This window comes from Pleurodeles waltl, chromosome 8 (assembly GCF_031143425.1).
Source record: "Pleurodeles waltl isolate 20211129_DDA chromosome 8, aPleWal1.hap1.20221129, whole genome shotgun sequence".
In the NCBI taxonomy this organism is placed as follows: domain Eukaryota; kingdom Metazoa; phylum Chordata; class Amphibia; order Caudata; family Salamandridae; genus Pleurodeles; species Pleurodeles waltl.
The window spans coordinates 989,557,178-989,579,308 of record NC_090447.1 but is presented as its reverse complement, the minus strand read 5'-3'; the positions used below and the strand labels follow the sequence as shown (position 1 = coordinate 989,579,308).

Below are 22,131 nucleotides of genomic sequence, written 5' to 3'. Positions count from 1 at the left end.
ATGGGGCTAATAACTTACACAGCAAAATACACCATTTTAAAGTTCTGCCGTTATGGCATATTGAAAATAGATGTCCTATTTACTAACTTACCTACCTTAGGGAACAGCAGGCCTTCCTTAGGCGAAGTTTACATAGATCGTGATGCAGGGCCTTTGCCATTTAAACCAATTGCACAGTGGAAATAGTCTTACAACTGCTCTTCCAGGTGCTGCAGCCTGGAAAAGGGGTGGTACGGGGGCGTGGGGGGAAATCATGGGGACACTGCCTTACATACCTGGGGTACCATATACTAGGAGTTTACAAGTCTGTTTCGGCCAACTCTGATAGCTAACAACATTTTTCCCCAATTAGGAAGTGTATGCTCTTTAAGGCTCAGTACAGTGCACATTGTGCTTCATGATAAAGGAGCACTTGAAATCATATACACTTCACTGGTACAGGAAGTCTGAGTTTCTGCATTTAGCCTTAGGCAAAAAAGTGGTAGTTCCTAAAGTTTAAAAAGCTAGACGGGGCGCTTGCTCCATCTGTGGCAGCTAAACATTGCAGAGGGACTTCGAAAGACTCATTTAAAAAACATGTCTTATACCGGTCCATAGATATTTTGATCAGTTGCTTTTGTTTTCTTTTAGCTTAGGGCAGTTTTTTTTTTCTTTTTAATTAGCTCTTTGTTGGGATTCTGGGTAGGGATTTGGAATTCCCTAGGTGCAGAGCACTGATACTTGCAGGTTAAGCTCACTTTACAAATCTCTCATTTCCATGTGTTGGAACACTAACACAGAGGTCTGGTTGGCAGCAGACCTCAGTTCCATTTAATTCAGAACTATAATTACTCGAATTCTTCCACCTAATCCCATCCCAAATATGCTCACAAAAGACATTTTTAAAATGTTTTATTTGCTTTTTACACAAACTGAGTTTAGGCAATCTTCAAGAGTTCATCCACTAGTGTGCCAATACCATCGAAAATCTCATGTAGAGGTGCTTTGCACATAAAGGCACATGTAGTAACTATTCTGTTAGCCTCATCCACATGGCATTCATGAACATCTTTACTAATGTGTTTGGCTCCAATTTCTTCTATTGCCAAAGCTGTTGCAGCATCTGGAAACCTGAAAAAACAAGATGAACAGTACACATTGTTACAATGCAACACAACTGTAAATAAGGCAAAACGAGCTTTCCAAAAGGAAGCCATTTTCAGTTCAAATGGTCATTTTATTACGCAGATGGGGAAGCAGTATTTAAAGATATTAGACCTTGTGAATTTGTAGTGTGGACAAATAGAATACATTTCCAGCTCAGTCAATTGTTTCAATGTATCAAACATTGATATGGTTCTAGGGTATGCAACTGGGATGCTCATTGTTCGATACTGTGCCACCAAACAGACTAAAAAGGGGAAGGAGATTTATGGATCACTAAAATAAATGCTTCAGACAAATTTAGAGGGACATTATATTTCAGTGATTAACAGGATATGGATTTTCCATGGTTAGGGCAGAAGCGATCTTACTGAAATCAGCAAGATACTTTCCAGTGGGCTTCCAAGGTTCTGTACCTAATCAAGATACAAGAGTAGGTGCTGGAGGTTCAGGTCTATAAAGGTCTTTAGAGCGTCTGCCATCAGAGGCTTTAGATTTTATTCTTTACCCTAGCTGTATGCATCAATTTATTATTAAGTCATCTCTTACCCATTTTATTCCCACTCGAAGACTATTAGTTACAGGTAAAGCACTGATGTCCAATCAACATGGTTGGCTCAAATTCAAGGACCCTCAAAAATAAAGACATCTCTACAGTAGGTAGAATTAAAGATGAATACAAGTCACTACAAACAGGAGCAAGACCAAAAGCCCAGCCAAGAAGCTTCATAAGAGATTCAGAATGTCTAAAAATCTACAGCTGTCAAACTGGCACCTCAGATTCAAGAGGCTTGTAAAACTAGCAATGCATTACCCAAACAAGTCACACTGGATTTGTAATGTGACAAAACACGCTCCCTGTTGGACAACAAAAAAGATCTTACCAGATAAACAACCTTTGTCTTTCCAAGACTTTACAGCCGCAGAATTATGCGGACCGGCTTAAAGCCAGCAATCCTTTAACATCTGCATCTACACCAGTTAAGAATATCAATAACTCCCTTAACATAGGAAGTTTAGGAGGAGGGATATTAAAACTGGCATACAAATGCCCATTTAATTCCAGGCCATCATGATGGCAAATACTAGAGGATAATCTCCAATGTCATTTCTTTAGCAAGAGAACAGCCTGTCAGACCTCAGTTCATAGAAGGAAACAAACCGACTAGCAAATAGGATCCCAGCCAGAAAACTGGACCAAATCAGAAGCAATCACAATTTTGGATCCCCTAAAAAGAAATGGTAAAAAGGTGCAGCTGCATTACTACGGAATTTAGCATTTCACACTGCGCCTACATACATTGATTCTTATTAAGTCAGTATAGATGGCAGTCAACTAAGTCTTATCTAAGTCACACCTACTTTCTCAAACCCTACTGCATTCAAAGCAGTGTCCCACAAAGATCTATTAAAGTCCCTTTACTTTTTAAAGGGACATTAAAACCACTACTAAATTTTAAGTTTCCAACTCATCCGCATTAACTAGGTCCATTTGGACTAATCTGTCATCTGCAATCATAGAGCTATAGGAACATTAAGACTCAACTCCAGTCAGGTCAATGGATGATGTAGATTCAGTAGGGCAAGGCTCTAAAGCAGAAAAAAAAAAAAAAAGTTGAAATGATCTGCATTGAACAGAAAAAGTTACGATCCTCTGTTTCTGGCCAAACGGCCTGACCTCTGCAGCAGTCTTTGATCTGGACTACACTCCCCTAATACTCAAGCGGACTGGGGAGGAGGGGGAAGCAATCCTTCATCCTCAAAAGATTTATTAAAAAAAATATATATAAAAAAAAAAAAGAAAATTCATCCTTTCCAAGCTTGGCTATGCTAACAAGTGACGCACAACTGTCAGCTCACCTATCAGAAGTCGATAAAAACACAAAACTCAGCAAAGCTATGATGTAAATATATGAAAACATCTGCCCAATTCTAAACTGTCTGCACTAGCTTCTAAGTGTCAAAAGATACTCTTCAAAGCTACCATGCATTGGAGCAATATGAGCACACACACACCTCCCAGACACTTATTTTCCAGCCTGGCATTAATTCCTGTTTACAGAAGAGCCACTGGTGGCACTATGTCCACAGAAGCCACAACCTTATAGAGATTCCTACCTATAAAAAAAAAGTCCAAGCCTGTGATTATCACCGAGTTCAGAAGAATGATTAACAGCAAGTTACTCCCATTGTGAGCCACCACAGAATCCACATGGTCTCAATTTTCGGCCTCAGGTGCACCTGAAGGACTTTCCAAAAGGAAGCAAGACTCAAGAATACCTTGGTATCTTCAGACAGGGAGAACAAGCCCCTGAAGCATGCCACCCAAATCAAGCTAATTCATAACGCAAATCCTAACAATGGCCCAATCCTCCACATGTTACTAGGCAAAACGTAAAGAGCCAGCTATCCGGAAATAATGCATTCTCCATGCCTCATATTACAAGTTAAGTAAGACTTCAAAAGACCAATCTAGATCTGTGTGAATATATATTTATTTATTAAGAGATAAAAAAAAACACAATTAGCTAAACAATATAAAATCACCAGCCCACAGGTAACAGCCCTTAAACGGTTTACTCTGTACACATCCTCAGGCTGCATCCCATCTCAAACTTACTTCCACCATACATTTAAAACCCTTTATAGTTCATTCTTATTCTCTATCCTTACTATAGAATTAGCCTCTCAGTTAATCTTGTGCATGCCTTTTCTGCTGGGCACTCAGTCACATGCCTATACACCTTACTCTGTACTATATTTCAGCAACCCATGCAGCTGCTCACAAGTAAGCTTCCTTGCAGCCTTTTACCTTTCTCTAGTCTAGCTACACTTCCTAGCCTTTACTAACTGCTCATCACAGATTATGAACTGCTTCTGTTTAAACCCCCATTGCTAGCCAACATTAGTCAACCTCCTCTAGCCCATCTACTCATGTTTCAACTTACTAACTGCACCAAACGTACTAACCTACTACAAGAAAATGGGAGGTTATGTCCAATAATTTCCCAGGAGCACAAGTCTAAACCAATAACATCTAATAACCATCAGATTAACCAGTAACTCTAGGTTATGGTGTGGCCACAATGTGCTTCAATTATGAGTCTTACGTACCACAGTAATTCAATTACAAGGCAACAGGGTTAAGTTTACTGTAGCACCTATTGTTTAGGTGATCTAGATGGTGTAGGACATTCTCAGACACAGCTAAAGTTTGATAATTAAAGGAAGTTTTCATAAAAGAGGATACAAATTGATGCGATTCCGCATTTGAAATGTTATAGGAACTGAAATTGCTAGTTTGTCTATATAAATGACTCTTGACAGCTTGACAATCCTTCACAATCCAAAGACATTTCATAAGTGACTACCAAAGGAATTCCAGCAAAGGATAAACCAAAAAAAGATTGTTTAGGAATGCTGTGGAAATGGAATATATTCCATTATGTGCCCTGAAAGGTTCTTGGCAAAACAAGGCAGAGCTGCAAGGTTTTATGACCCATTGGTCCAAACTAATATTTGGGTGGCCATGATAGAGGTTTGAGATATTGTCAAAGAAGACTATGAACATTCCTAATATATTCAAATGTTTTAAAAAGTAATTACACGGAAATTAATGCTCAACGAGTAGTGGTAGGATTTGAGGCCATGTTTTTCTCTTGGAAAAAGGATAGCAAAGTTTGGTAAGCTATAGGAAGCCTCAAAGACTTCAGAATTACTATGTGTTAAACAATACTCCGTCATTACTGTACTTCAGAAGCACTTTGAGGAAAAAAGTTGCACTTAACGTTAATCAGTGAAAGTAGACTGGAAATTGGGTTTCGAGGTGAAAATATATTCTCAATTAAATTAAACACCCAATGCAAAACTAAGGCATAGACTGGAAGATGGTCAGGAGGCACTCAACATGGACACAGGAGATGGTTCTATTATTGCTATGCCACAAATAAATAAGGCACGGATTCATAGATATGTTTGTGTATTTCAGTAACTAATTGCAATGGTCATGCTCAAACCACTTTTACTGTTACCCAGGAGAAAGGCTGCATTGGAGTGGGGATGATGTCAACATATGAGCACTGAATCAAACTGCTGCAATTTGATTTTTGGTCCATTTTAAATGGTTTCCCCTACAGAAACCAGATTTGAGTGGTGAAGCATCTATGCAAGGAAATTGCAGGCAAACCAGAGAATGTGTAGAAAGGTGCACATGGGCTGGAGATCTCAACACCAGAAGATTCAGAGTTCTGCAGCCTCCAACATGTTAGGAGGTTAATATACCACAGGCCTGGAGATTTAACATAGTATTGGCATAAAGTGTTTTCACTTAGCCAAGTCTTAAAACGAACGGATGTTCCACTTTCATTTACGCAGAAGAATTAATTTTCTGCTGCACGTAAAACACTGGTGGCAATTAAGTGGCTAAACTTCTGCCAGACTCCCTTGCCAACTCTGCAGTGTTAAAATATGTTTCTGAATGTAACCTATCCTTGGGGGTTAGAATGCTATAAATGAGACTTTAGCTAGATGCTGCAACAAAGGGTGAAAGTTCTGTACTCTACCAGCTCTACAGAAATGCTATGAAGGAGGAAAGGGTATAAAAACGCTCCCATACTAGTGAAGAATTGAGTAAAACTATTGAGGGCATGCTGCCCGTCAGGAAATGTACATTTAGAAGCATTACAACACTAATTCAAAGTCCATTTAAAAGTAAACTGAATTCTAGACTGGTTTTGTCCATTGTGAGGACAACTACTTTGCATTACATTTGTACATAATAAAATTTCAAGTAAGCCCATTATGGCAGATGTTTCCAAAACTCAAACATGCCTCAGACTAACCCACAGCCAGTGGTGCCAAGAAGAATCAGTGACCACACCAATGAAGAGCACAAAGTGAATCAATGCAATGACATTCTAGGGAGGAAAAAAGGTCCTCCTCATACTAGTCAGCACTGAAATCATTCAGCATGCAAGAGTATTCTAAAAAGTGATAAACTGCTGAGAGCTGTTGGGCATAGTGATAAGCAACTTCATGTAAAAGGCACAATAAAGCAGAGAGAAGACAAAAAATGCAAAATTGTGGTACAAATAACAAAATGCAATAACTTGCCTTCAATATGTACAAAAGACCCAAATCATTAGAATACGTTGCAAAGTGGCAATTGATTGCAAGCCTGCTATGAACTGCAGGGTGTAGTTGAAATTTAACTAATTTGTTCTATGAAATGTCTACTTTCATTCAGGTGGGTTGGGACAAATACATGAATTCTAGGACAGAATGGGAGATTTCTCAACTAGAAAGAGAAAGACTACAGAACTCAAAATAGGGTGCAGAATGGCACTGTCACCATGAACTTCAACTTCTCAAAAAAAAAACTTGCCTCACTCGAGGAGCAGAACGGAGTTCTGTAAATGGTCACCCCACTTGCCAATACCACTATAGATGAAAGCAGACCAGATCTTCCCAGTATCAAGCAACTGAACAGTTGCACAAGATAAATGAAAGTTAAAAATCTAATTTATGGAGACAGAATAAATCAGTTCATTTTAAAGGGATGTGTTGCTGCATGCCTTGCATATTCAAAATGAACATGACTCATGGCTGCAACAGGAAAGTGTAAAAAACAAATTTCAGGAAAAACACCAAACAGCATAGGCACAACTAATTTGTGCAAAATACTATTACCATAAGTGCATAAGTGAAAAATGCATTATACCAAAAAGCTAAGGGAGAGAAGAAAAAAAAAAAAAAAAAACCCCACACACACACACACACACACACACACACACACACACACAGAGGCATTGACAAATGAGTTCTTTACTGTGAGAAGAGATGAGCAAATGTGCAGACTGTCGCTTGTCTGTGGCAGAGTCATTTTCTGCTATAAACAGGTTTATAGATATGTTATATGGGCCAGAGTATTAGGCTGCCAGTAGTTGGTAAGAGCCATCAACCAGATTAGAGTTCCAGTTGGCTTGTAGGCCCTTTGAGTCTACCATGTAAGCCAGTTCTTTTAAAGCAATGAGTCTCAAAATGAGTCCAAGAACAGTAGTGCAAGTAAATTTACACTCTTGCGGTATCTCCAAGGGAAGCCATGTGTCTCACAAAACTCCTTTCCCCATAATCTCGCCTGTAGAAATATTACTTTTCAGAGTGCTTACCTTGTAGCTAAAGCTTTGGGACTACACATTTCCAACACGAATGGTGAAGGCTTGATGGTGGGGGCTTGTCGGTTCCTTCTGTATTAGAGCTCTTGATAATCCTAGCTCAAGCAAAGGAATTTGCAACCACCCTGCAACCATGCCAACACCCATGATCTGTAGGTGAAAGCACAAGGTCTAGCAGTGTATGAATGGAGCAGGAAGGAAAAGCCTAGTGTTCACAGTAAACAGCACTTCCTGGGCTCACTCCCAGTTTCAAAAGATTAGGGCTTTGATGGTCTTTCCAGAGAGGGCAAAAGGCCAATTTTTAAATGGGGACTAGAGGAGCTGCATTTCTGAATGCAGGTAGAAATCTAGTGGCTGGAAGAGAAAGAAACAAAGGGTAAAAGTGCATGATTAAGAGTTTGAATTTAAATGTGCAATGTAGAAGCCATTTTTCCTCAAAATCTGGAAATCTAATCAAGTCTATAGTGATGGATATGCCCAAAAATTAAATTCCACTGAAGAACTGGAAGCTACAAAGTTTAGGGGGACCATTCTTAAAGCCAATGCCATGTATGTGTGATCTTCTACTCTAAATTTAATTAAAAGCACGAAAGTTACTCCCCATGTTGATATTTACTTTAATAAAACCATTTAAAAAAAAAATAAGAGTCAAAAAGACCTATCCACATTTCTGCATGAATGTCCAAAAGCTTCATCGTATGGAAACGATAACCACTTAGAACCTACCTACCCTGTAAATCGTAAGAGCTTGAACCTGAAGTTCCTACAGGAGCCTCTTCTAAAGTCTAGTTTTTCTAGTATTGGAGTTAAAAGCGTTTTTTTTGTGTTTTTTTTTACAATAGGATCTTACCGTCCATCAACATTCTCATTCTTGCCAATCGTGACTTCACAGCCTGGGAATATCTTAGCAGCCAATACTGGAGAAATGCAGCACAGTCCAATGGGCTTCTTCGCTTTGTGGAAAGCTTCAAGGGTTGACTTCACCTGGTCATTAACTGTGCATGCATTGCCATCCACTGCCCATGAGGACAGGTTTTTTGCCACACCAAAGCCACCTGAAATTGAGAGGTGAAGCTAGTCTTAGAACGTGCAGTTAAGAATAGCAAGGTGGGCTGCGCTACAGATTGGAGACAATTTGATGCAAGACAGACACCCAATGTAATGTTCCTGTACCAGAAATTTAAAATGCTAGAGTTCAATACACAAGCCTTGATTATCAGGGTAGCTGCATACAAACCTTGTGAGTTACCTCAAACCAGCATCCTAGCCACAAGGCTCTCAAGCAGCTATGCATAATCCTTTGCAACAAGGTCAGCAGCCCTTACGGACCATTCTGTACCCGAAGAAAATACACGTGTTACAAGTCAATACTAGTGGATTTAAAAGCAAATCATTTTCACTTCCCTGGCTAGAAAGTCGCTTTCAATTACTCTGTAGGTTTAACTGAAGCACAGGATGCCTGTGCTACACATCCAATTAATGCATTGCTGAACCATATCTGCTAGTCTAAGCCATGATTTCATTGTTGGAAACGAAGCACACGCAAGCACAAAGCTACGCTAAGAAGTGTTAACAAAGTGACAAAGCAAAGGAAATCTATAAAACGGTACAGTATGCAGCACAAATAAGCTTTAAGAACCTATCAAAGACATTTAGTAAAGTAGATCAGCATGCATAAAAGCGCTAAAATGCTTCTGTGTGGCAAAAGATCCTTCTGTTGAAGGCTTAAGCACTCCTTTGTCACCAAAAGATTGGTCACGAGTTAGATGAGAAAATCCAGAGTCCGTTCCCACATTCTCAAACCAATGGCCAATCAGTCGAAATTCAAACACTATGCCCCACATCTACAATATAATAAAACCATGCATACTTCATGACAGACCCTGCTGATCTGTTGCCTCATTAACTTGGCATCCATTTTCCAAGTCGTACATTTGACAATTATTTTTTGTAACAGTTCACCCATCCATGGAAGAATGGTGCAAAAAAAAAAAAAAAAAAAAAAACAACGTATGATGGCTTTTCTGACTGTAGAAAGGGTAACTCATTTTCGACTGATAGCTTTCACTATAAACAATGCAGAATTTCAATACTAAAAAAAGTAGTTTAGGTGTGAAGAGCAAATGGGAAGGTAGTGTAAAGAAGCAAAGCGGTTTAAACATTCTTGGCGAAATTGCAAACTTTAACACTAGAGTTCTCAGCTAGAAAATGAAAGCCCCTTTCTACCGTCAAAGACGGCGGAATGTGAAACATACCTGATTTTTTCCGTATGTGGCCCAAGTTTAAATACACCGATTATCCAAAAATGGTATGCAATAGACAGTTTCACCAAGCTACAAAAGCTAGTTGGGCACAGACAAAAAGTTAAAGTTTACGGTGCGCCGACTTACCAGGGAAAATAACAGCATCGAAGTCATTGATTTTAATGTCTGCTAAATCATCAATATCACCACGTGCTAGTCTGGCACTTTCAACAAGGACGTTTCTCTTTTCTTCTGTGGGGCTTCCTTTCAAATGATCAACGACATGCATCTGGTCAATGTTTGGTGCAAATATTTTTACCTAATAAAAATAAAAGAAATTAAGCCCAGGAGGCTCATTAGCTTAAACCCAAATTCTCTCCAATTTACAAAAACAAATATTCACAGGCCACTTAATAAGGTCTGTATAAAATCAGTGCAGGAATAGCAGCGCAAAACTGGAGGAAAATTGAGCTGGGTGGGATTGTGGCGAGACCATGATATAATCCATTACTACCTGTCAGATAAGTGAGATTTGGAGGGGGGAAGAGAGAAGAGGTTTCCTAATTAACTTCCATTGAGAAGGAAGTTAGAGAACAAGCCAATACAGCACTTTTGGCTGTGGAAATCAAACTATTGGACCTGGTCCTTGTGTCACTCACCATTTTTTGCATTCCTCCTCTATTTCTGACTGCTGTGTTGGCTTTAAGACTGAGCACCTTACCACTGCTAACCAGTGCTAGTGTGCATGTGCTCTGCTTGAAACAAGCTAACATTGGCTTATCCACAATTGGCAAATTTAAATTACCCAAGTCCCATGTAAAGCGTGCTACTACCTGTGCCTGTAAATTAAATGATACTGGTGGGCCTGCAGCATTGATTGTGCCACCCACTCCAATAGCGCTACAAACATGGTTCAGGCCAACCATCGCAGAGTGTTTACAGTTTTAAACTGCTATGTCAACCTGGCAAGTTAACCCTCTTGCCAGGCCAAAACCTTTCAATTTAATACATACAAGTCACCCCTAAGGTAGGCCCTAGACAGATCAAGGGGCAGTGTATTTAAAAAGTACATGCACTTTTAAGTTGTACACGTCCTAGTAAGGAAAAAATAGGAATTTGTTTTTCACTACTGCAATGCCCATCCCTCCCATAGGAGAACCTATTAATGACCTTATTTAATTTTAAAAGTGTAGTTCCCAGGCGAGGGGATGGGCCCCCCAGGTCTGTTTTTTCTGGAATCAGAACTTATGGTGAAGTGTGATTTTACATTGTAGTTTTGATAATGCCACTTTTAAAAACATTAGCATGTTCTTACTTTAGCCATCTGGCGCTAAACTGGTAGGAGATGGCCAGGATTTTGTGCACTCCGCCCAGTCACACAGGAAGCTTAGATGTGCCGATCAGCCTTCAACATACTGATGGGCAATTCTGGACAGGGTGGAAAAAAAAAAAAAAAAAAAAAGCAGACACACCCGAATGTATGTGGCTATCAAAGATGTCTTTATCCTGCACCAGCCCCTGCCAAGTGGTGCAAATCCAGTCATGGACCCTTGCAAGGGGGTGTCTGAAGTGTTGCACCTGCCAGAATATGCACATGGACACCACTGTGCCGATCAGAACCAATGCATTTGACGCTGAATAAGGATCAAGTACACCTTATGGCTGTTGACGCATCACTGCTGCGAGTATTGGGAGCACCACATTGCCACCACTCCTGATGCCTTTCTGACTTTGTGCAGTTTGGAGCAGACATATCGTCTGCCTACGTAACATGCACACCATGAAATCACATCCCTTGCTCCTCATCTTGTCCGACGCAACTCTTAACCAAGTTACTGTTTTCAGCAGACCAAAGCTGATCCCTATACCGACCTGGACTCCCAACACAGTCAGACTTTTCAGATAGGTTCCTAAGCATTACAACTAAGTTTTTATTTTTTTATAAATAGTATGTCCTTTGCTGTGGCATCGGTCAACAAATTAAAGGGTCCACCATCAAACACCCATCCTAGTGTCTAAACTAACCTGTACAATGTACGTATTTGGACATATTATAGATTAGTGTTTCTTGCACCACTTGCGATTTCAGTTACTTTGTCAGTAGGAGAGTTTCTATATTCCAACCCCCCCCCCCCTACTTCATAGTGAATGTAGCCACACTTCCTGTTCAGGGCTTTTGCTCCTATTCTAAATAATGCCATACAGGCCTGTTGTAATGTAGCAGATAGCCATTTTAGTTTAGGTTTCTTCACTTTAATCTTGCTTCTCACAAGATTTGAGATTTCAAATGAGCTAAATCGTGTGTCCCTCTCAGAGGCTCATAATACCCTACTGTTCCCTTTGCCATCAGCTTTTAATTTGAAACCACAACTACAATTTTGGTAGCGTGATCTTGTGTGCATACCCAAGGGCCTCTGACTTTACAAAACTATACCATTCATTTACCAAAAAAAACATTCCCTAAGCCTTTCATAGTTCAACTCCATTAGAATTGGTCAACATACACCCACCTACAACCAGCGGCTGGTGGGGAATATGAGAAGCATTGCAGGTAGGTCTTAAGCACTGGCCAAAAAAGTATGACTCAACTTAGCCACACACCCCTCTCCCAAGGAGTATTCTTGCAATGGATCTATCTGGTGCTTGGCCCTTGGTAGTAGGTATTTCCCCACGAATTGGCAAGTTTATTTACTCATCCGGTGGTAACGGTTAGCCTGAGAATTCGCAAATATATGTGGGAGGTTTGTTCTTGAAATTCCTTGACAACAAGACAATATATAGGTCCAACATCTTTGTAGTAGTCACCTCGCACTGTTATTAATAAGCTGAGTTTCTCCATCCAAAGAACATGCCACAGCCTGTTCAACAATGCTTGGTGTGGTGGGCGCATACAGGTTTCCCAGAGCGTAAGAATTGTCTGGTTTGCTGCCCTCAGCACAATACCTATTTGCCGGCCTTGAGTGGCTAGAAGAGCAGATTTGGGAGCCCTAGGAGTGTATGCCCAGAATCTAGGGAGGGTTGTGTCTAAGCAGCTGTCTATGTTGTTCAGTACTGTCCTTTAGAATGGCACTAGTTTAGGGAAATGCCATAAAACGTGGAGTAAAATCCCCAGCTGTCCACAATGACACCAGCACTGCAGGCTACAGCCTCTATCGAGTCTAGGTGGTTAATATGTTTAAAACCACAAAAACCCTACAATTTTCAGTTTCGATGCCAGTGGTGTTACTGGCCATGTACCTAGCTCTAAAGTATATGCCACCCCATTCTGTAGAGGACAGCTGTCTCAAGTTCCTATTCTCAATGCATTTGCCGGGGGCTTGCCAAGTGAGAGAGCTGATAGCAGTAGGCTGTACAATTCAGACATCACGTGCCCATCATTAGCTTTCTTAATAAGCCATTTCTCAAACACCGTCAGGGGTCAACTCTCCCTTCCTGAGTGGGAAGAGAGCCAGTGTCTAGCATAGTCGTTCTGTCTCTGTCTCTGAGCTCACACTGACAGCAATACGGGATTAAGCAAGAGAAGAAAAACAGGAAGAATGCAGAAAATAACAGGAGCTGGCCCTGGTCCCAACAGCAATCAGTGACTCCACGTGGGGAGCCATACACCCCCCCCCCCACCTCCAATGTGAAGGAAGCCCCATATACAGCATGTGCATGGGAGGTGGGGTGGAAGGCACAGGGCCAACCCCACATATCAAAAGCATTTTTGCCACAGGGGGTATTGAAGCACTGGTCACATTTTTGTTACCTAATCAGAGTCACTTCTTGTGGCTCTCCCCTTAAAACACTTGAAATTGGTACATGCTTTACATAAAACAATCCTCAAAGCCAAAGAAGTTCTGCTGGCACAGCAGGAGAGCAGATACTACAATATGCACTGCACTCAAGAACTCTACCCATAATGCTTTGTAGGGCTTTACTTTCACATAACATGTTTGCTCATAACTCAGCCTGTGGTGGTCCTAGGACAATGGGTCTAATGTCAAAACAGTCAACAATCTCTGGGTCCCCACACTAGATTACTGGGGACCCCAAAATAATAACCCCTCCCACCATTCAGTATCTTATGCTTTCTCATAGATAGAACTTGTTTTACCGCTGGGAGAGGTTTTGTTTTAAAAGCCTTCTTTGTAATATTGCAGTATGCCTGCTAGACACCATCTATGGGCTAAGCATATGCTTACACTATTGCTTTTGTTTGCATGGGTTATCTCCTCTAGGGGCTAACAATATGGGTACATAGACATGTTTCTTACAAACACTATTTTTGATATGTTGCCCTCTACAGTACAATGCCAAACATTTGATAATTGTATATATGTTTTTATAATGTCTCCTTATTACAAATATGACCATAATTCAGGCCAACTTAACGTCCTTTCTACACGGACTGAACACTCTTGATATGTTTGGATGACCCTTCTAGTTTCGTTCTCCTCTAATTGTCTAGTGTCTTTTTGGGGAATTGTGTTAGCCAGCCAGAAACTGATGGTGGGGTGGTGAAAGTGGTATTCTACTGGAATTAGAAGGGCATATTTAAATTAGGATGCTAAATGGCAACATTTTCATTTTAGGGAGAAAGTGAATGGAAACAATTTAGTTATATGCAGGATCACTGGAATTATACTGCAGGAAGAGAAAATTATGAGGTAGGGTTGACCAATTTATGTGGCAAGGAAAGTCCAGTTATGAATTTACAATGCCATAGCTGTAACTCAAGCAAATGTGAGACCTATTACATTGCAAACGCTTGTTTATTCTTTTTTCTATACTCTGCTCAAGCAAAGTTCCAAGATGGCTGCCAACACTTCCTGGTTTGACTGGTTGATAGCCAATCAGATTGCAGCACTAGATCAGGAGAGAACAAATAGTGTGCATCCCTAGACATATGAATTTGGATTTCCTTAAGTCTCTCAAAAACTACTGATTAGATTTGCACCAAATAAAAGGGCTGTTTCTGGACCAAAAGCTACTTTTCTTCCAAATTTGGTGTCATTCCATGCACAATCACTGTTTAATTTTTCTCATAGGTATTAACATAGGAAATGCTCTAAATTTCACCACCTCTTTATCTCAGCCCCCTCCTGAGAGATCACCCCAACACCTTACAGATAGGAGGCCACGTGACTGATTTTTGGGTAGATTTCATGAAGGTTCGTCCAGCGACACCAAAGATACAGAAGCAAAAAACAGCTTTTTCCTATAAAACTAGATCCCAACTATAACTACGGAACAGTGACTGCCACTAGGTTATATATATATATATATATATATATATACACACATATATATATATATACACACACACACACACACACACACACACACCCCCCTAACCATTGACATAGAAATAGGAGTAAATGTTGGCACAAGTCAGTGAATTTTAATACAAGACCGGAGGCTCATATTATGCCTTCTTTTCTTACTTTATTCATACAACAGCCAAGATCTACAAATCCCAGAAAACCCTGGGCAAAAACTACAAAAACATCACAATGGAGGTAACCAATCCCACGCCGAGTGTAAGTACAACTATCTTAACTGCGAGCAACAAGCCCTCTTTTCTTGCTGCTCGCAGTCAAGATAAGTACTCTGCTCGCTTATTTTACGTTATTTAAAAGACAATGTTTTTAAGGCCTAGTATGTCGTATTTTATATGTTAATTGTTTATTTGAATTGAATATTTTGGGGCTCCCTTCTTCTCCCATTTCTGTTATTCACCTCAGACATACGGACAGTGATGAGGATGACTCCTTTGACATTTCTATCAAGCCTTGGCCTTTGGAGAAAAGGCGTAAAATTTCTCCCTCAGATGTTTTATCCCTCGCACTGTCTGAGGACTTCGTGGACCAGTTTGGGGAACCCATGTTCGACCCTACATCGATCCACCATCCTAATTCCTCCGAGTGGTTCCCCCCCCACCCATGTCTCGGATTACGTTTCTTTTTATTTAAGGCATGCCTTGGATAAGTCATGCAGAAATCAACTTAAATCCGAATGTCCCAGACCCTCCCTCCCATCTAAGGTGGCCGATACCCCCTCTATTGACCCAAACATGTTGCTATTTACTAAGTTTGGAAAAGATCCAAAGAAGGGGGTCGATAGGGCCTGGTCTAACTGCCAGGACAGATTGATTTGGTTGGTCCTTTAACAAGGATTTTGGACCTTGCTGAGGAGGGTGGTCAGGTGGACCCTGTAATGTTGTCCAACTGGGCTCAAAAGGCAATTTGTATGCTTGGCAATGCCAACGCCTATATATCGCAGGAGCGACGCAAGAGCCTTTTGCTCAAGATTGACCCCAAGTTGAGTTCCTTATCCACCAAGGAAGAAGGACTTCAGGCCGAAGGTCTTCTCTTTGGCGATTCTTTCATTAAAGAGGGGAGCAGATAGGTCTCTACATTTGCCAGCATCGACAAAGCCCAGTCTTCTATGAAGAAAATATTTTCCCAGCAGGTTTTTGGCAGGGCCAGCAGAGGAAGGAGTCACTTTGTCAGCCGTTACTCATCTCGAGGCCAGTTCCTCAACCGAGGATCTTTTAACCAAGACTCCCAGCAACATTATCAAGGATATAAACCCCAGTTCTATCCCTGGTGTTTCCGTGGAGGCTGCGGCAGGGGTTTCAAGCCCAAGAATGATCTCACAGGTAAGAATTTCCAGTTCTGGCCTTCCTCCAGTAGGAGGCAGGTTAGCTTCTTGTCTAGACGCTTGGTTGTCTCTCACGTCAGATCCCTGGGTATTGCAGATGGTGCAGGGTTATTGCATAGAATTTTACCAGCGTCCCTTTCAGACCCACCTTCCTCCTCCCCTTCATTTTTCAGACGATCAGTTTCTGTTGGTAGATGGCGAGATTCAGTCCCTACTTGTGAAACAAGCTGTAGAAAGGGTCTCCTTCGGGGTTCCTAAGCACTATATTTCTTGTTCACAAGAAGAACAAGAAGTAGCGACCAGTCATGAATTTAAGATTGTTCAACGACTTCGTGGTGTATCATCACTTCAAGATGGAGACGATCCTCCATCTCAGGGACATTCTCCTACAGGGAAATTGGCTAGTCCGTCTAGATTTCCAGGACGCCTATCTTGCGGTTCTCGTGCATCCAGCTTTCAGGAAGTTCCTTCAGTTTCAGTGGGAAGATTCTTTCTTCCAATTCAGGACGCTGCCCTTCGGCTTGTCATCAGCCCCTTGGTGTTTTACCAAGATTCTCAAAGCGGTTGTCGCCTTTCTCAGGGCTCAGGCTCATTGTCTATCTTGACAATTTCCTCATTATGGCCCAGGACAGATCTCGTCTTTTGGTCCATCTGGACCTTTGCCAGAATCTGTTAAGTCTGGGTTTCCTTATCAATCCAATCAAATCAGTACTTATCCCTTCTCAACAGTTGGAGTTACACGTTTTTTTGGTGAATACAGTCGATTCGGTCCTTCAACTCCCTCAATTGAAGGTAGATTTGATAAAGAAAGATTCAACACGCCTTATCCATTTCCAGTACCTCCCTCAGGTCTTTGGCTCGTCTGGTGGGCCTACTCTCCTCCTCCATCCAGGCCATCTTCCCAGGGCCTCTTCACTACAGAGCCCTTCAGAGACTAAAAATGTGTCATCTACGTCAGGGCCTAGCTTATTCAGATTCCGTTCTAGACAAAGAATACAGGGAAGAACTCCTTTGGTGGCTCAGTCATTTAGATGCCTGGAACAGAAGAACAATTCTCTGCCGCCCCAGATCTTGTCTTAGAGTCAGATGCAAGTCTGACAAGCTGGGGCGCAAGATGTGGTCAACTCTCGACTGGGGGTTTATGGTCCGTTCAGGAGTCAACACCGCACATCAATTGTTTAGAGATGCTTGCAGGTTCCTTTGCCATCCAGTCCTTTACAAAAGGCAGAGTAAGGTGCACAGTGCTTCTTCGGATGGACAACCTGTCGGCGGTCAGGTACATAAATAATTTGGGAGGTACCGAATCCAGACCCTTAGCCTTCCTGGCCAAAAGCCTATGGGAATTCTGTCTGCAGAGGAACATTTCTGTCAGGGCAGAATATCTGCCAGGTCAGCTCAATGTCGTGGCTGATTGGTTTTCCAGACATTACTACGATTCAAGCGACTGGCATTTGCATCCTTCTGTATTCAATCGCCTTTCTTCCATCTTTGGCACTATGTCAATAGACCTCTTTGCTTCCCTCCTCAACTCACAACTCCCTTCTTCAGTTGGAGACCGGACCCATTGGCTCTGGCCACGGATGCCTTCCTTCAGTCGTGTCCCCCTTCTCTCCTTTACGCCTTTCCTCCATTTCTTCTTATTGCTCGGGTCCTAGCACAAGTTCGCAGACAGAGTTCATCCCTCGTATTGATCACCCCGCTTTGGCAGTCCCAGCCTTGGTACCCAATTATTTTGGAACTAGCTGCGGATTTTCAGTGTTGATTCCTCCCTTTCCAGGTTTGCTCTTGAACCCTCAAGGCCTTCCTCATCCCTTAATAATAGACAAACCCCTTCATCTAGTGGCCTGGAGGATTTCGGGGCTTCCTGGAGAGCCCCAGGAATTTCAGAGGAAGCTATCCGCTTTATCCAGCAATCATGGGCCCCAGGCACAGCGAGGGTTTATAAATCAGCCTGGTGTAGCTGGTGTCTGGACAGGAATTCAGATCCCGTTTCAGCGCATGTATCCTTAGTGGTCAATTTCCTAGCTTCTTTAGCGTCGCAGGGTAAAGCTTATCGGACTGTTAATACTTACCGATCGCCAATCTTGTCAGAACATGTCAGAGTGGACGGAAGACCTATTGGGGAACATCCTTTAGTCTGCCGTTTGTTAAAGGGAGTACGTTTTGTTAAACCATTTATTCCTAAATACAATGTTATGTGGGATGTTAATACTGTGCTTCGTCTTTTTATTTCATGGCCGGATAATGTCAGTTATCTCTTAAACATTTGTCTGCTAAATTAACAATGCTTTTATGTTTGGTTTCTATTAAACATGTCTCTGATGTGAAAGATTTAGATGTTTTCTCTTACTGTTTTTCTGCTCTAGGGGTTTATTTCCAGGTTAATAGACGTATCAAGACTAATTTATCATCTGTGTTTTATCCTTTTTTCCCCTCTCAACCCAAGCTGTGTGTTGGCAATTGTTTGAAGTCTTACGTTTCTCGAACTGCAGATCTTAGAAACGTTTCTTCTTCTTCCCAGTTGCTGATTTCCTTTCAAAAACCACAAGCCGGTTTCTGCTCCCACTCTGGCCTGTTGGGTTAAATGGCTAATGTCCCTTGCAGGCATTTCTACCCTTTCTTTTGGTGCCCATGCCGTGAGAGGGGCTGTTGCCTCTCGCGCCTTTTGGGCAGGGGCTGTATTGCAGGACATTCTCAGATCTGCAGATTGGTCAAACGTTAGCACTTTTAGAACTTTTTATTGTAAACCTGTTGATCATCCATTGGACAATGTTATTTATTTGCTTTAAACTAGCACAATATGAGCCTCCGGTCTTGTAATAAAATTTAGATTTTCCTAGCCTTGGTGTCAGTAAGGCTAGATTTTATTAAAGACACGGAGGCGAGTATTATCCCGCCGCTTTGGATTTTAACCCTCCCTTATGTTTCCTTCACAGTTGCGTTACCTTCAACCAGCTCTGCTACATCCAGATGATTATCATGCGGATTCGCTGAGTTCCAGTTCACCTCTTCGTTCTTCATGGTTACCGGTTCGATTAGTTTCCTTCCTCATGGACTCCTTCTTGAATTTCCTGTTGGCTCTATTGACTATATTTGGTGATGATTCGGCTCTCAAATGACTTTGACTGACTCTCGCAAGAAAAGAGGGCTTGTTGCTCGCAGTTAAGATAGTTGTACTTACACTCGGCGTGGGATTGGTTACCTCCATTGTGATGTCATTTTTGTAGTTCTTAGATGCTGTATGAATAAAGTAAGAAAAGAAGGCAGAATACTCACCTCCATGTCTTTAATAAAATCTAGCCTTTCTGACACCAAGGCTAGGAAAATCTCAAGTATCAACATTTAATCGTATTTTAATGATTGTCCCAGTTTATGTAGTCTTGAAATTTGGTCACCCTAGAATGCAGCTACATAAAAAAAGCTGTGAGGCACATGTTCATGCCACTTTGCTCTAACTAGGCAAGAACTGGCAATGGAAAGCCCAACTCATTTCATGCGACTTAGACGATTTCAAGCCACAGTGATCAGCTTCCAAAACGAAAGTGAAACCGGCTATATCCATGTGCGCCTTCTTCCATCTAATTAATTCAGAGGACGCTGTCGCGAAAGGTCTCGGCACCCATTGCTTGAAGAGAAAATATAAGGGCCTTAGTTACTCAGCATACTATAGTGTATGTGTGCTACGTTCCCATTTAATTTAACATATACATCCCTGTTCGAGAGGGGCGCGAGTGCTCATTTAAAGCCCTGAGATGACAACACTTGAAAAGCAGGTCGCTGGTATTTGGGGCTCCCCTCCCTTTTTGTTCACAACGGAGGTGAACCAGCGTCCTATTTACAGCCTATGACGGTAAATATCAATAATAGTGACAAACACACATTGTGTGGACGAGAACACAAAATGCACCGTGTGTAACACAAAAAGTCTCCGGCGCTGAAACAGTGTATCTGAGAAACGATTAAGTGAGATGCTTCGGCTACACCCAATACCCCACAAGTCAATCAGCGGCGTAACGATGTACATCCTCCAAGACGGACCGAAGGGTCGTAAGCAAAACAGCCTACCGCAGACAACGTCATTTAGCTTTACTTACCTCAGCTTCCTTTCGGCTGAGATGTACCAGCACCGCCGACGTCTCGTGGATTTCGCTGCCATCAAATACACCGCAGCCGGCCAACACCACAGCCACACGCTTCTTTACTGCCATATTGCCGACTAGAAAAACTAAACAAGAAAGAAGCAACCGCAGGGCGTGGTTAAATAGCAAGGTTGTATGTAGAGCTAGAAGACATACTATATGGTCTCTACCCCCTTCACAGTGTTACTCCTTACGAGCACCATTGAACCGAGAAGGAAACACCCCTAGTGTGTGCTGGAATTTAGGATTTATGTTACCGCTGACTTGCAGCCCTGCCTGATTTTACATCTCACAGGGTACAACATCTTTGCCGCGCAAAATATGCTCGTTAGTTTCTTTTTCAAAGAGTGGCCTATTAGTAACCTATTGTTGTTTTGTATTCTAATAGGAAGACCCTGTGTTGTGCTTGAATAAAATACATTTTACTGTCTGTCTTTGTATTTTCTCATCAAATATTAATCCTTTAAATGCAAATCGCTGGGCAAACACCATTTTTAGATTTTCCTCAAAACCTCTACAATGGTTTGCAAATGTTTCCCAGTAGGATAAATTGTGACATCTTGAACCAAACCATTTCTTTTCAGGCTGCAGTTTGTTGCATTGTGATAGGTGATGGTTATGCTGTATTTATTCCAGTATGGATTAAAAATATCCAAATGTAATTTATCCAAAAGCATACGACTGGCTAAAGGTTTCTTTCACTAGCATATGACTTGTTGCCCTGCCTTTCTCACTTTAAAAAGTACAAGCTGGTGGGGGCGTGGTGAAGATGGCGGAGTGACAAGACGCGTTTTGGACCTGCAGTGCTCTCGCCTCCAGCTTACCTGAACTATCCTTCAGATGTGGGCGGTGGGGTGAGACGCAGTGGAGCCCACAGAGAGACATCAGAAGCAACAGCACAGCTGTGGAGCCCTGGTAAATTGGCCCAGCGTTGCTGCTGGAGGAGACCGGCTGGAGGCCTAGGCTGCACGTGGACTCGGCTGCAAGGGCTCCAGGGGGTGCCCCACAGCAGCAGACAGCGGAGTGGCCCTCAACACGGTGGAGCAGCCTGCTGTGACTTCCTTGCGTGGGCACCACAAAGTGAGACAGGTGCAGCTGTGGGCTGATGATCGCTGCCCCCTGGGGGTTTGGGGCCCAGGCAGAGACCAGGTGGTTGGAGACATCCTGCCCAGTTCCTGGGTTTATTAGGCACCGCCTGGATGGGGCGCCCTCCCTGAGAGGACCACATGGAGACCCTGGCTGTGGTGGACCGGCCCAAAGTGAGGGGCTTCCTTAGGTGCTGACAGCAGACCCGGCTGGAAGACACGCTCAGGCAGGGGAGGGTCCCTGGCCCGAGCTACGTACTGGAGGCTATATTGATGGCAAGGATACCTACCCCTGGACACAGCAACAAAGTGAGTGGAGGTCCCCAGGGGGCCGGGAGCCGAGGGCCCGATGGAGCTGGGGGGCGTAAGCTTCCTGATTTCTGGCCCGGGGGGCACCCTGACTTGAGGGCTGGACCTGGCATAGAGGGGAGAGGCCGGCGCTGCTGGCGGCACAGCCTGAGGGACGCTTGGGTCGAGGTGAAGTCCCCTCAGGAGGCTGTGAACTGCTTCTGAAACCTGGGAGATCCCAGAGGACAGGTCTGGACCGGCTGTCGCTCACGACCACTTTTGGGTCGAGGTGGGGGCCCGGACGAGGGCCTATGGACTAAGCACATGGCTAATCCCCGAAGTAAGAGCGACTGCACCCTACTGGACATGCTGATCGAACCAACTCGGGTCGCGGCTGGAGAAGGCCGATCAGCCG

The 22,131-nt window shown here is 42.5% G+C and overlaps 1 protein-coding gene across 1 annotated transcript; it reads right to left on the bottom strand.

Annotated features, from left to right (window-relative positions):
• Positions 1-874: 874 nt before the first annotated feature.
• LOC138250404 (glutamine amidotransferase-like class 1 domain-containing protein 3, mitochondrial) lies at positions 875-20,452 on the bottom strand. The gene is made up of 4 exons (XM_069205257.1): positions 20,299-20,452; positions 9,707-9,878; positions 8,167-8,371; positions 875-1,110 (listed from the first exon to the last, which is right to left on the bottom strand). Exons 1-4 carry the CDS (start codon positions 20,410-20,412, stop codon positions 918-920), a joined length of 684 nt encoding a protein of 227 aa, XP_069061358.1. The 5' UTR covers positions 20,413-20,452; the 3' UTR covers positions 875-917.
• Positions 20,453-22,131: the final 1,679 nt, after the last annotated feature.

Bases quoted from the DNA above. Each gene is read 5' to 3' on its own strand.
- LOC138250404 (XM_069205257.1), bottom strand. From the start codon at position 20,412: ATGGCAGTAAAGAAGCGTGTGGCTGTGGTGTTGGCCGGCTGCGGTGTA. The intron at 9,879-20,298 runs GTAAGTAAAGCT...TATTTTTATTAG, and splicing joins TCAGCCGAAAGGAAGCTGAG to GTAAAAATATTTGCACCAAA. The intron at 8,372-9,706 runs GTAAGTCGGCGC...TCTCAATTTCAG, and splicing joins CGATGCTGTTATTTTCCCTG to GTGGCTTTGGTGTGGCAAAA.